The sequence below is a fragment of the Myxocyprinus asiaticus genome, chromosome 38, assembly GCF_019703515.2.
Source record: "Myxocyprinus asiaticus isolate MX2 ecotype Aquarium Trade chromosome 38, UBuf_Myxa_2, whole genome shotgun sequence".
In the NCBI taxonomy this organism is placed as follows: Eukaryota; Metazoa; Chordata; class Actinopteri; order Cypriniformes; family Catostomidae; genus Myxocyprinus; species Myxocyprinus asiaticus.
This window is the reverse complement of record NC_059381.1, coordinates 29,959,271-29,973,261: the sequence shown is the minus strand read 5'-3', so window position 1 is coordinate 29,973,261 and position 13,991 is coordinate 29,959,271. Positions and strand designations below refer to the sequence as shown.

Here is a 13,991-nt window from a genome sequence, read left to right as displayed (position 1 = left end):
GGCAAAGAGCATTTGTAGCTTTATTTAAATCAAGTGAAGAGAAATGTTTAGTGAAGGGAAGGGATGCAGAGACTATGGAAGAGAAGCGAGTGAGTGAATGAGAGCGAAGGTTGCGGCAGAAGGAAACTATAGGTGGAGTAAGAGGTAAAGAAGAAGGGATAGTAACAGATAACTGTATGAAGAAATGGTCAGAGATATGTAGAGGGATAACAAGGGGATTATTGGAGATACATTTATGTGTAAGGATGAGATCTAGCTGGTTCCCTGCTCTGTGAGTTGCAGGAGTGTGCCGTCTTGTAATGTCAAATGAGTCAGAAGAGCTAGAAAGTCAGCCACTTGAGGTTTTTCCAGGTGGATGTTAAAGTACCCAAGGACCACCAGCGGAGTGCCTTCCTCAGGGAATGGGGACAGCAATACATCTAGCTTTTCAATAAAGTTGCCTAGTTGACCTCGGGGCGATAGATGACCAAAAAGTGGATTTTAGCAGGGCTAGTGGCAGTAATGGCATGATATTCAAAAGTTGTGTTACTGCAGAGAGAAGAGAGTGGAGTGAATTTCCATGAGTTTGAAATGAGCAAACCGGTTCCCCCACCCCACCCAGAAAGACGAGGAGAGTGGGTTAAAGTGAAGTAAGTTGAGAGAGCTGAGGGAGTTGCAGTGTTTCAGTGTGTAAATCCCACCTGTATTTTTGCTAATCTTCTTCATACAATGAAACTTTTTTTTTCCTTTTTTTTTATTTTATTCATAAAACCCTCAAAATGCTGCTGCAATATTGTAATGTTCATTTCAAGAGGGCATGTCTGAGGTGCTGAGATTTTATGCATGAAGGGCCCGCCTTCAAGCTGTAATTATTACAAATTATATTACATTTTCTTCATTCTGCAGATACAAGTATCCGGCACAACCGGTTGACAGCACATCAGAGAGCCCATTAAAAATATTGTGCACTATAGAGACATACAGTATGTTTCTGGCTAGCTGTGCTCATGTGACATTGAAGCGTTCAGAAAAATTTGAATCTTAAATTTCAGAGGGTAATGATACATTCTGAAAAGTGAATTTTCAAAACTATTGAATTACTTTCTTGCTATTGAAAGACTTTTATTTTGAACATGATATGCAACACTTTGTGCAATTTGAGTTTGCAATTTAACAATCACAAGAAAGCCAAAGAAAAAAGCAGAGATCTTTCATCTTATCATTATATTGTTTTATTTTGTCAAGACAACATGTTTTAAATATTAGGCCGGTCTTGATGGATGATCTCAAGTTTGCATCTTAACTTGAATTAGTCTAGATATTCAATGTTTGAGTAATTTTTGCTTTTCTAAAAATAAGAACCTTGATTGCTAGGCCAGACAAATGTATACAAGTTCTGGTGAAGCCTTTAATCTCAGTTTAAAATCTATTCACTTAGGCCTAGCCATTCAGTATTTGGCTACTCTTAACTGGCTGCAGAAGATATCATATCCTTGATCTGTTGAGGCAAGGGAATTGGAGATTTATAGTAATGAAAAAAAGGACTTAAATATTTATCTGTTTCTCACCCACACTTATTATATTGCTTATGGAGCTATAGATTAAACCATACAGTTGTATGGATTACTTTTATGCTGCCTTTATTTAATTTTGGGACCTTCAAAGTTCTGGCCTCCATTTACTTGCATTGTTTAGACCTACAGAACTGAAATATTTTCCCAAAAATCTTTGTTTGTATTCCGCAGAATAAAGAAAGTCACACACATCTGGGATGGCATGAGGGTGAGTAAATGATGAGATAATATTCATTTTTGGGTGAACTGTCCCTTTAAGGACTTCTTAAGACTTAAGAAGTTTGCAAACAACCCTAGAAACAATCTGACTGTCTAAGTAACAATCTGATTTTACTGTGATTCATAGTCCTACTGTTTGAAGTATTTGAGAGAGGGTAAAGATTCTTAACTCACTCCATAATGCCATATTTTTCCATTGCCTTATCAGTCACATCCTTTAATTTAGAAAAACCACAAGCTCCTCCGAAGTCATGGCGGACACAAGGTTTGTGTTCACTAAACCTGGACAGAAAACGTTGATTCGCACACCAATGTAAATGAACTTGGTAGCAGCCTGACACATCCACACATATATTATATTTTAAAAAAAAACTGATACCGGGAAAAAGTCAATCGCTTTCACCAAAAAGACTTTAATGCATTATATATTACTGTTCTTAAGCAAAACTGACAACAAATTACATACTGCGATAGCACGGCTGAACCCCACCACTCCATGTTTGGCTGCTTTGTTTGTATTGACAGGTGTTTTTGGAAATGGCACCAGACCTGTGTCCCATAAGGCAAAGTTCATACAAAACATGAGCTCAACCTTAAAGAGTTTGCTCAATGTATCATTTTGACTGACTAAAATATTCTGACAACATTGACATAGTTCACGGTCACAGACAACAACCGTATCTTATTTCTATTATAATAATCCTGATACTGCAAACACATGTTAAAGTACACCAGTTCCAAATCTGCAATGGATGAAATCAATGTTGATAATGACTCCTCCGTTACCACCATGTTCCTTCATACAGTATGTTCTAGAGCCAGATATGTTCCCCTTACCACGTGAACAACAAAACAGACAGACAGACAGACAGACAGACTCATTTCAGGTTTATTGCAATCGCTTTCTCCCAGTCCTTTTCATTGATGATCCCTGCATTGCTGCACACAATGTGTACGCGGCCAAACCTTTGCCCAATTTTCTGAAAAGCTCCTGTACAGAAAAACGTGAAGCATTCAGAGAATATTCACCATATATTTGACTGTTTCTACACTCCAACGTCATGCATGATGCTGTTTGTCCTTTAACTGATAGGCACAATCTGTTAAACCTCATATGATACTGGATTATTTAATCATTTGCAGACAATAAAACATCAAGTCTTCAAAGACCTGCAAATTCCACCTGTGATGAGACATAGTCAGTGTAAAATTCAACCCTGCCTGGTCCATATTCTTTCTCAAGTGTGACCTTCAACTAATTTCCTAGTGATTCATTCACATCAATGATGGCCACCTGTAATCAAAATAAATTAGTATTAGGTACTTGATATTTGTACCCATCAAATAGCCCATCAAGCCAGCGGAAGTTTGAATAATAAGAAAATAGTCAAGAATCAAATTAAACATTTTCATTAAATTTACCTTTGACCCATTTTTTTAGGGGTATTTCGACAAAGATTCTACCCAAACCCTGAGCTCCTACCCAAAACCACAAAACAAACTGCTTCTGAAATCTGATTACAACTTTTTTGACTGCAGATGTGATGTTACATGAAAACACTGATGGTACCTGTGCACCCAAACGCAGACAACCAGTGAGATGTTTAACTCAAGGACTGGTGAAGTGCAGGAATTACAATACACTAATGAAAGACTCCTACTTATAAAGGGGATCTTCTGTTGAAGCTGCACTATGTAACTTTTGCCCCTCTAGTGGTTAAAAAACAAAACTGCATGCATCTCGCAGAAGAACATTGTTTTGGTAATGACACCAGTTGTGCTTCGGCTCTGCTCCTCTGCGCAGATGAACGTAGTTCGAGGCACCGGTGTACACATGGATACAGGACATCTTATCAGAGCGAATGGCCAAATAAATAACAAAATAAAGGAGAAAACGGATATCCGAAAACATGTCATCTGAGCAGATGAGTGCCACATCTTATGCTGTTGTTTTGACTTATTGGAAACATTGATGTTTTGAAATAAATGACGTTACAAAAGTTAGGCAATGTTCATTAACATTAGACACAATGATTGCTAGTCTGATAAGGTCAAACGTTGTAAAGTTTTTATAACTGCAGGATATTCTGGCCGAATAGACCACGGTAGTAGCTAATTTATTGTCATTGTTACCAACCAGTGGTCAACATAATTTCAAGACTCACATGGCCTTGGCAAACCTTGAACTAAAGGATTTATTTATATAAATTATTGCCGTTATAAAGAAAAATACACACGTGTACTAGCAAGTGAAACATTCTGCACCGATTACAGTATAATTAGTGTATTTCACTGTGTGTGTGTGTGTGTGATTACACAACTATACATAAACCATATCAATAAAGTATCTTACCTGTTGAGTATGAAAAAAGCCATCTCTGGGTCACTTTTATATCCTTTCAGTTGTCACCACCTCTGAAAAGCAAAGCCGATGTTGATTTGGGTTTTATTACGGATTCTGTCGCTTTCCCTTTTTGCTTGTAGACTCTGCTCTGTTCGGGGTTTCTTTGTTTTTACAACAGGTGATTCCCCGGAGGTTTGCTGTTTTTAACGATCTATGGTTGAATAGTAAAATACAAATTTGTTTTGTGGTTTGCATGGTAAATATTTCTCTAGGGGTCTCTGCAGTCTTTCACTTGGAGCTTTTTAATGATATGATGAAAAACAAACTATTTGAACTCATATCTGCAAAATCAGCACTGTTTTTTGTAAAAGCTTTTGCATTAACGACTCTAGTAGACATTTGTTCTTTGTTATCTTCAGTGATGGGTGGTAACAGAATACATGTAATCTGAATTTCATAATCAGATTACAAAAATCAAGTACTTAAAATACTGGTAATCAGATTACAGTTATTTGTTTATGGATTACATTATTGCATATTATTGAAATATCTTGATCCCTCTAATTCTTCATTCTAAATCAGTCTACAGCTGATATATGTTCGGTAAGTCTTTCCAGTGTTTCCGAAGGGGGGTTGCAAACACAGACTGAATACAAGCCCCAGCCATAATTACACTGAAGATGGAGCGGTAATCCACACATAAATACCGATTGCATTAGTGAGATAAAGATAGTTTTAGTTTCTCAAATTGCTTTTGTACATGGCTTCAAACATCTACATTAATGAGCTTTTGTTTTTTTACAACTTTTGAGATTTTTTTGTGACAATTATAGCTGGTTACCACACATGGATGGCATTTGTAATGACAAAATTGCCGGAGAAAGAACATTTTAAATGCCGCCTTTTATTTCACTCAGAACAGGCAAATAGAGAGTAAAACAAACACAAAGCAATCATATCAATTCTCAAATTATATTATGACCTATTAAGTAAGTTTTCTTTTATGCATTTAAGCAAAATAGGACAAGCTTGTCCTACTCAAATGCATGTGACATCAAATAAACAAGAATTAGGTCAGAAGTAATCAGATTACATTTATGCATTTGCTTTTATCCAAAGTGACTTACAGTGCCCTGATTACAGGGACAATCCCCCTGGAGCTAAGGGCCTTGTTCAAGGACACAATGATGGTGGCTGGGGGGATTGAACTAACAACCTTCCACTTACCAGTTCAGTGCTTTAGTCCACTACACCACCACCACTCCTGGTACTAATCAGTACCAGATTACAATTCAGAAGTAATCTACCAAGCACTGGTTATCTTTAGGACCATAAATGTTACCTTAATAAGTCATCAGAGAGAACAGAGGTATTCAATTCTGGAGACCTAATGCTTTACAGAATTTAGTTCCAACACACCCGATCCAAGCCCATCAGGATGCAAATGTTTCCTGAGGACTGTCAATTGACTGCCAATTTTACACTATGAAATAGGCGACAGTAGGTTGAAAGTTTTGCTGCTGAAATCGGTCTGTGCTTACCGAAATTCAAATCACTGCCCCCAGTGGCCGATGCTGGAAATGTTGTAGAGGTGAAATATCTGCAGGGTGGCACCAAAAGCTAGTTGGATTTTCAGTTGTAAATTATATCATACTGTATATCAACAGGAATGTATTTTATTTACCACAATCCCAACCCTAAACCTAACCGTCAGTACACTCGAAAAAATAGCACTTTGGTTGAACATGATTCAGTCATGGACAGTGGTTCCCTGTGATTGAAACAAGTTCTCTTAACAAAACGGAATCAATTTAAACCCAACAAAATGGACCATGTAAAACTAACTTGAATGAATGGTGTTCGTTTAACTTGAATGAATGGTGTTCGTTTAACTTGAATTAATGTTGTTCATTTAACTTGAATCAGTTATGTTCTCCTACATTTAAGCCTTCTTGCCTTGTGTAGCCTACATGTTTATATCACATTAGATGAAGTCGATTAGGTCAAGTTACTAGAACTAGGTATATTGCCAGTTATAAATGTCAGTTCTATTTTCTCATTCTTCAGTGACTGTCAAACAAGACTACAGAGGCAGCACACGGTATGAAACTAATCCATTTATTGGAAAAAAGTTCTGAAGTCTGTTGTACATAACACATTCAAAGTTTAAGGGAATACAGGTTCAATACAAGTTAAGCTCAATCGAAAGCATTTGTGTCAGTGTTGATTACCACAAAACTATTTTGACTCATCTTTCCTTTTCTTTAAGTGAGGCACTTACAATGGAATTAAAAGGGGCCAATTTTTGGAGGGTTTAAAAACACTGTAAACCCGTACTTTGAGGCAACTGCTTGCCTTTACTTTTACAAGTTTCAAAACTTAAGTCTCAAGTATGCATAACTTGTTTTTCTCAGAAACTATAAATTAAAAGAAATGATTTTGGTCCAATCAAAATATGCAATTACTAATTATAACTTTATTTTAATGAACCACAACCAGATGTGTATAGTAACAAAGTACAAATACTTTGTTACTGTACTTAAGTACAGTTTTTCAATATTTGTACTTTACTTGAGTATAAATATTTCTTTGATCATTTACTTTTACTTCACTACATTTTGAGAGAAAATGTATACTTTTATTTCGATCAATTTCTCTTGACCCTTTCATTATTTTTGCGACTGAACACCGCAAAAAATAAGCTGTATGTGCAAAAATGCATGCAGATCGGCGATAGTGATGTCTGATTTGTGAAAGAATCATTTGAGTCGAATCTTTCACATTTGGTTCATTTGAACCGATCAAAAAGATTAAAAAATTGTTCTGAATAATTTGTTTTGTGAATCACGAATCTGAATCAAAATCACAAGCAAAGCACGCACCTGATAACGACGTGTGTGGGGAAGACAAGAAACTGCTCATGTAAGTTTAAATTTGTTTTTTGACTAATTAATTTGATAAGTTTAGGCTTAAACATTATGAAAGCTGTAAAATAATGATGAAGTTATGTGCTATAAGTCTGTGTCTTATTTGATCATTCTTTTGCGGCCACATATACTGATGGGAAATGTTATTTTGTTGCACCAGCCTGTCACCTCATATAAATGAGCTAAATGAGTATTATTTTCTGGCAAGCTTTACTCTTCATCAATAGGACAAAAAATGAATTCAATCTAAACTGTACAGTCACCAGTTTGCTTGATTCTTGCCATGCTTCTTAAATTGACATGACCCAATCTAAGAAAATCTCACTGGATTTACGACTTTGTGGTGGTGTTCATTTACACTAATCTCATAAATCTGATCATTCTGATGTGACTTGAACACTTCATTAAAGGGATAGTTCTATCAAAAATGTAAAATGAAAATTCTCTCATCATTTTCTACCCTCATCACATCCCAGATATATATAACTTTGTTCTGCAGAACACACACAATTATTTTTATTTTTTTTAGAAGAATATCTGTTCTCTGTTCTGTAGGTCCTTTCAATGTAAGTGAATGGTGGCCAGTGGGTGAGAAACAGACCAAACAATAACTAATAAATCTTGACAGCAGTCTCTTTGGCCATCATGATTTCAAGCTCGATTACACTTCCTATAGCACCATCTAGCGCTCTGCACAGCACTAGGAAGTATAATCGAGCTAGAAATCATGATCGTGCCTAGACACTGCAATGGCAACATGTACAGTAAAAAAGGAGTTATAGTTGGTCTGTTCTCATCCTAAACCAACTGGATCTCTTCAGAAGACATTGATTAAACCACTGGAGTCGAATGGATTACTTTTATGCTGCCTTTATCTCCTTTTTGGAGCTTCAAAGTTCTGGTCACCATTCACTTGGATTTTATGGACCTACAGAGATGAAATATTCTTCTAAAAATTTTTGTTTGTGTTCTGCAGAAGAAAGAAAGCCATACACATCTGGAACGGCATGAAAGTGAGTAAATGATGAACACCAATCAAATAAGTTGCCATGGGTTTAATTAGCTGTTCCATAATTTATGCGATTTACATGTATATTTGATATTTAAGTTAATTTAAAATCAGATACTTTAATACTTTTACTTAAGTGGTTTTCTCATGAGCTACTTTAACTTCTACTTGAGTCAAATTTTATGAAGGTATCTTTAATTTTACTTGTGACAAATTGATCTTTTATACAACAATGACCACAACTCAAAATTTAAAGTTCTGCAAACTTAATATATTTATACAACTTAAATGTTTTTGAAATCATGAAAATGCTTTGTATTAACTTATTTTAAGCCATGTTAACTTAATAATTAAACTATATAATTTTAGGTGACTTGAAATGTGCTAGTAGTATTACTTAAAAATGTTTTGCAACTGCCTTTTAAGTTTCCTTAACTTAAATGTGAAAATTTTGCAACTTAAAAAAAAAAAACACTCATACAGAAATTATATGACAGACTACAGCAACACAGCAGGATACACTGCATGCTGTTTCATGTTGACAATTGCTGCCATTAGACTAAAGTGCAGAGGGGTAAACATTTACTTTTTGGCATTGTGCCTTCTGTTGTTGGAACAACCATTAACTTTGGTGTCTTGATTACCTAACATTAGATGTCGACTGATATACTGGTTTTACAGATTGCACGGTGCCGATAGTTGCTTTTAAAGCTATTAAAACCAATAGTTTTTTTTTATTTTTATAAATGTATGCATCTTCCTCTGTGGCCGGCGCTGGAAGAGTCTAAAACAGCTTGGTTCTGCTATATAACAGCAGCCTCTAGAGTTGAAATAAAAACAATCACTGACACCATGGGGATTTGCTGGATCTAAACTTTTCATCATTGACAATTCTTCCATATTTTTGTCCTTATGTTAATGCATACAAATTTATTAGATTATCAAGTGTTTTAGATTGAAGCGAGGGCATGCACAGAAAAATGGTACCTTATGGTCAGTACATACTGACCATCTTGTCTCCAACTTAATGTCTTGTGATAAAACGTACTCCTCATTAAACCTCATCTGGTCATACATATAGTTCTACTGATTATTCAAGCTGTTTCATCTACCTTTCATTCAGCCATGAATCAGAACTGGAAACCAAAATGCATTTATTGGATTTAAAAAACAAAAACCTTTTACATTTGTAAAATAAAAATACTTAAGAAATACATACATGTAATATAATTTCCTTGTAATGAACTGGCCATGGAGACGGTGTTAGGATTCATGTGCAGGAAGTTTATTAAAGTACACAAGGAAACAATTCAGGAGAAGGCTCCCTCTGATGGTTGACAGGAGGGGTAACAACCTCAGATGTTACAGAACCCCCCCTACGAACAACTCCTGATGTTCTTCTACTGGGACGTCCCCTTGGTCGTGGTGCTGGACGATTAGGATGGGCATGATGAAATTCTTGGATCAGGGACGGGTCCAATATGTCCTTGGTAGCTACCCATGATCTCTCCTCTGGTCCGTAGCCATCCCAGTCCACAAAGTATTGTATCTGGCTCCCTCGTCGTCTCGAGTCCATGATCTCTCTGACCATATACGCTGGGGCTCCATCTACCTCCAATGGAGGTGGAGGCTCAGAATCCGTGGTACCAGAGCCAGACGCTGGGTGGACGTGTTTCAGCAAGGACACATGGAAGGAGAAATGCGGTAGTTAGCAGGAAGCTCTAAACAGCAAGTAACTGGGTTTATTTGACGGATAATTCTAAAGAGGACCCACATACCTTGGACTGAGCTTCCTGCAGGGTAGTCGCGACTTGAGATCCCTTGTGGACAACCAGACCCTCTGTCCTGGCTGATAGTTGTGATGGGGCACCTCTTTCGGTCAGCCTGGAAGCGTTGTGGTCTGACTGCTCGCTGTAGCCAGACATGTGCGCTGTTCCACACCCTCTCGCTTCGCCTAATCCAATCGTCCACCACTGGCACCATGGAAGGTTCTCCTGACCAAGGGAACATCGGGGGTTGGTAGCCCAGCATGCATTGGAAGGGGGTTAAACCCGTTGAGGTATGAGTGAGGGAATTGTGCATATTCAGCCCAGGAAGTCGCTCCACTTCTCCTGTTCACGGCTAAAATAGCGTCGAAGATATCTGCCAATCTCTTGGTTTAGACGTTCCACCTGTCCATTGGCCTGAGGGTGATAACCAGAGGCGAGACTCACATTAATGTCCAGTTGTTTGTAGAACACCTGCCAAACACGGGACATGAACTGTGGACCTCGATCGGACATGATGTACTCTGGTAATCCATAGATTATGAACACTTGGTGGAACAAAGCATTAGCGGTTTCCATGACAGTGGGTAAATCCTTGAGTCTACATGATTTAGAAAAATCAATCAATTATTACCAGAATGGTAGTATATCAATGGGAGTTTGGCAGGTCTGTGATGAAATCAATGAACAGGTGAGACCATGGTCTTTGTGGTATGGGCAGTAGTTGAAGCAACCCCATGGGCAGTTCTCTGGGGGTCTTGGATTGGGCACACACCTGACAACACTTCACATAGTTAGTCACATCATGAATCAACGATGGCCACCAGAAAGAATTACATACCAGGGTAACAGTTTTTTGGATACCAGGGTGTCCTGTGCTCAGGGAAGTGTGGACCCATTGGATAGTACTCAGACATAGAGCTTGGGGTATGTAGTGCTTGGTAGGGGGGCAGTTAGGTGGTGACGGTTCATGCTGTTGTGCTCGTTGTATCTCCAAGATGTCTCAGCTAATCGGTGCTATGATGACAGATGGTGGCAGGATGGACCCAAGGTGAGGTTGGAGGGGAGTCTGTGTGATAGTGCATCTGCCTTGCTGTTCTTGCTGCCAAGATGGTAAATGACTGTAAACTTGAACCTGGTGAAAAACAATGACCATCGTGCTTGACGTGGGTTCAATCTCTTGGCTGCCTTGATATATTCAAGATTCTTGTGATCGGTGATAACTTGGAATGGGTGGACTGCCCCCTCTAACCAGTGACGCCATTCCTCGAGTGCCGCTTTCATGGAAAGTAATTCTTTATTCCCCACATCATAGTTACGTTCAGCCGAGTTCAACTTCCTGGAGAAAAAGGCACAAGGGTAAAGCTTGCCTGGTGTTCCGTGACGTTGTGATAGGACCGCTCCAATCCCACAATCTGAAGCATCTACCTCAACGACGAAGGGAAGATTGGGGTCAGGATATTTCAGTATCGGAGCGGTCGTGAAGCTTGACTTGAGGGAGATGAAGGCTTTGTATGCAGCATCGTTCCATGGCAACTTGCTTGGCTTTCCCTTGAGCAACGACATGAGTGGTGCTGCAATGGTACTGTAATTCCTAATGAAACAGCGATAGAAGTTGGCAAAGCCCAGGAACAGCTGTAGTTCCTTGATTTTAGAAGGTCAAGGCCATTCGGTGACTGCTGTTACCTTTGAGACATCCAACTCCACACCTTGATGGCTGATATTGTAACCCAGGAAAGTGGTACGAGAGGTATGGAACTCACTTTTCTGCCTTGACAAATAGTTGGTGTTCCTGGAGATGTGATAAGACTGTCTTGACCTGCTGGATATGTTGTTCAATGTTTTGTGAGTAGATGAGGATGTCATCAATGTAGGCCACCACACAGTGATTCAGTAAGTCTCCGAATATTTCGTTGATAAAGGACTGGAAAACTGAGGAGGCATTAGCAAGTCCATACGGCATGACCAAATATTCAGTGCCCCCTGGTGGTGATGAAAGCAGTCTTTCACTCATCCCCTTCTCAAATCCTGATGAGGTTAAAGCACTCCTTAGATCAAGTTTGGTATAGATCTTGGCTTCACAGAGTTGTTCAAGGGCTGAGGGGATAAGTGGTAATGGGTAACGATATTTTATGGTGACAGAGTTCAGGCCTCGATAGTCGATATAGGGACGTAGACCTCCATCCCTCTTCTCTACGAAAAAGAAACCTGCAGCAGCTGGGGAGGTGGAGGGACAGATGTAACCGGAGGCAAGGGCTTCCTCAATGTAATTCTCCATGACGAGGGTTTTGGGGCGTGACAATGCATAGGCCTTGCTTCTCGGTGGAGCTGTATTGGACAGAAGTTCAATAGCACAGTCCCATGGACGATGAGGAAGTTGTGCAGCTTTAATCTTACTAAACACTTCACTGAACTCTGCATACTCCTTGGGAATCGTGGTCTCCTTCTGTGATTCAGGACTCTCAATAATGGTGATAAGGCAAGGCCTGGAAACAGCAACATGGAGACAATGTTTATGACAGAAACTTGACCAATGTGTGAGCTCACCTTGGTTCCAGGATATCGATGGGTCGTGAATAGCCAGCCAGGGATGACCCAGGATAAGAGCGTGCTTGGGTGAGTTGATGACATACTGAGATATTCTCTACATGAAAGTCCAATCTTGATGGTTATAGGAACAGTCTGTGGTGTTATGCCAGTACCAATAAGTGCGTTGTCAACAGTGGTGATGTTAATCTTAAAGCATTCAATGGTGGGTATGTTGAGTCCTGATTAATGAGATTAACAGCATCCCCAGAATCCACTAATGCTGTAACACATCTTACATGATCAACAATGGAGATCTCTACAGGCAACAGAAAATTATGTGAGATAGGTGATATGTTCATGGTACTCACATGCTGCCTTGACTCAGGGGAACTTGATGTGGACGTGCAGCATTGAAATGACTTCGTGAACCACAGTAAAAGCAAAGGTTTGTTGCGTCGACATTAGTGTTCCTCCATGGAAACACGATTGTATGCAACTTGCATGGGTTCGGGTGATACAGGTGATGCCTGGGCCTGTACGGAGACTGTAGAATTCGAGGTGAAGCGAAACTGAGGCCGTGAAGCATTCTGAAACAGGTTATCAATTTTGATGGCCATAGTTATGTATTCAGAAAGATTCATACCTTCCTTGCAGATCAGTTCCATCCCGAGTTTCAGGTTAAGCCCTTCGCGGAAAACAGAGCAACATCACTCCACCCACTCTGAGCCGCAAGTGTCCTGAACAGAACTGCATAATCTGCAGCTGATCGATGACCCTGGCGTACATGAAGTAGGATACCCACTAGATACTCGTAGACTTCGTGGATTTGTTGAACAAAGTAATCAAATGAAACCTGGATTTGAGTATCTTTATCCCAAACAGCTTTGCCGTAAGCAGTGACATCAAAAAAGAACATTTCCTGGCATCTTGATCAAATGATTCAGGCTGATTTGAGAAAAATACCTCGCATTGTCATAAAAAACCCTGGCATTTTCAGCAGAACCAAACTTATCAGGTAGAGCAAAGCTTACTGATTTAGCATGGGTGAATGTATTGTGTCAAACATTCATTAGCAGCTCATGGGTTGTTCAGCTGGTCTTGGTAACCCCTTAATACCTTGCACTGGTGTGCGAATGCAGCCTGGAGCTGTGAAACTTCCGCTGGATCCATGTTTAAGCGAAGTATTCTGTAACAAACTTGCCATGGAGACAGTGTTAGGATCCATATGCAGGAAGTTTATTAAAGTACACAAGCAAATAATCCAAATCGGCAGGCAAATAGAGGTAGTTGTTAAGCAGGCTGTATAATCCAATAAACCAAAAAGACAGTCCAACAAGGCAAACAAAACAAAGGGTGTATCCAAAGGCAGTAAATCCAGGAAAACAGGCAATGGTCATAACAAGAGAACAATCAGCAATGGAAAAACACTTTGTAAGGCAGAGTAAACTGGCAATACTTCACAGAGTCAGAATGGAAAAGCATGGTATTTATATAGTTCAAACAGGAAATCACCAAAGAAGAAATGGTATAGAGTTATTATTCAGAAGAGGGCTCCCTCTGGTGGTTGATAGGAGGGGTAACAACTTCGGATGTTACATGCCTCATACCTTTACCAATAAGTTCAGTCCAAACATATCCTAATCT

At 39.1% G+C, this 13,991-nt stretch overlaps 1 protein-coding gene across 3 annotated transcripts; it reads right to left on the bottom strand.

Annotated features, from left to right (window-relative positions):
• Positions 1 to 9,185: 9,185 nt before the first annotated feature.
• LOC127429310 (uncharacterized) lies at positions 9,186 to 13,833 on the bottom strand. 3 transcript variants are annotated; one of them, XM_051678269.1, is made up of 3 exons: positions 12,716 to 13,833; positions 9,831 to 12,627; positions 9,186 to 9,711 (listed from the first exon to the last, which is right to left on the bottom strand). In XM_051678269.1, the coding sequence occupies exons 2-3, from the start codon at positions 10,132 to 10,134 to the stop codon at positions 9,341 to 9,343; spliced, it is 675 nt and encodes a 224-aa protein (XP_051534229.1). In that variant the 5' UTR covers positions 10,135 to 12,627; positions 12,716 to 13,833; the 3' UTR covers positions 9,186 to 9,340. The 3 variants fall into 3 exon arrangements, with proteins under 3 accessions (XP_051534229.1, XP_051534228.1, XP_051534227.1); XM_051678268.1 differs by having other exon boundaries at positions 9,831 to 12,891; positions 12,991 to 13,833; XM_051678267.1 differs by having other exon boundaries at positions 9,831 to 13,833.
• Positions 13,834 to 13,991: the final 158 nt, after the last annotated feature.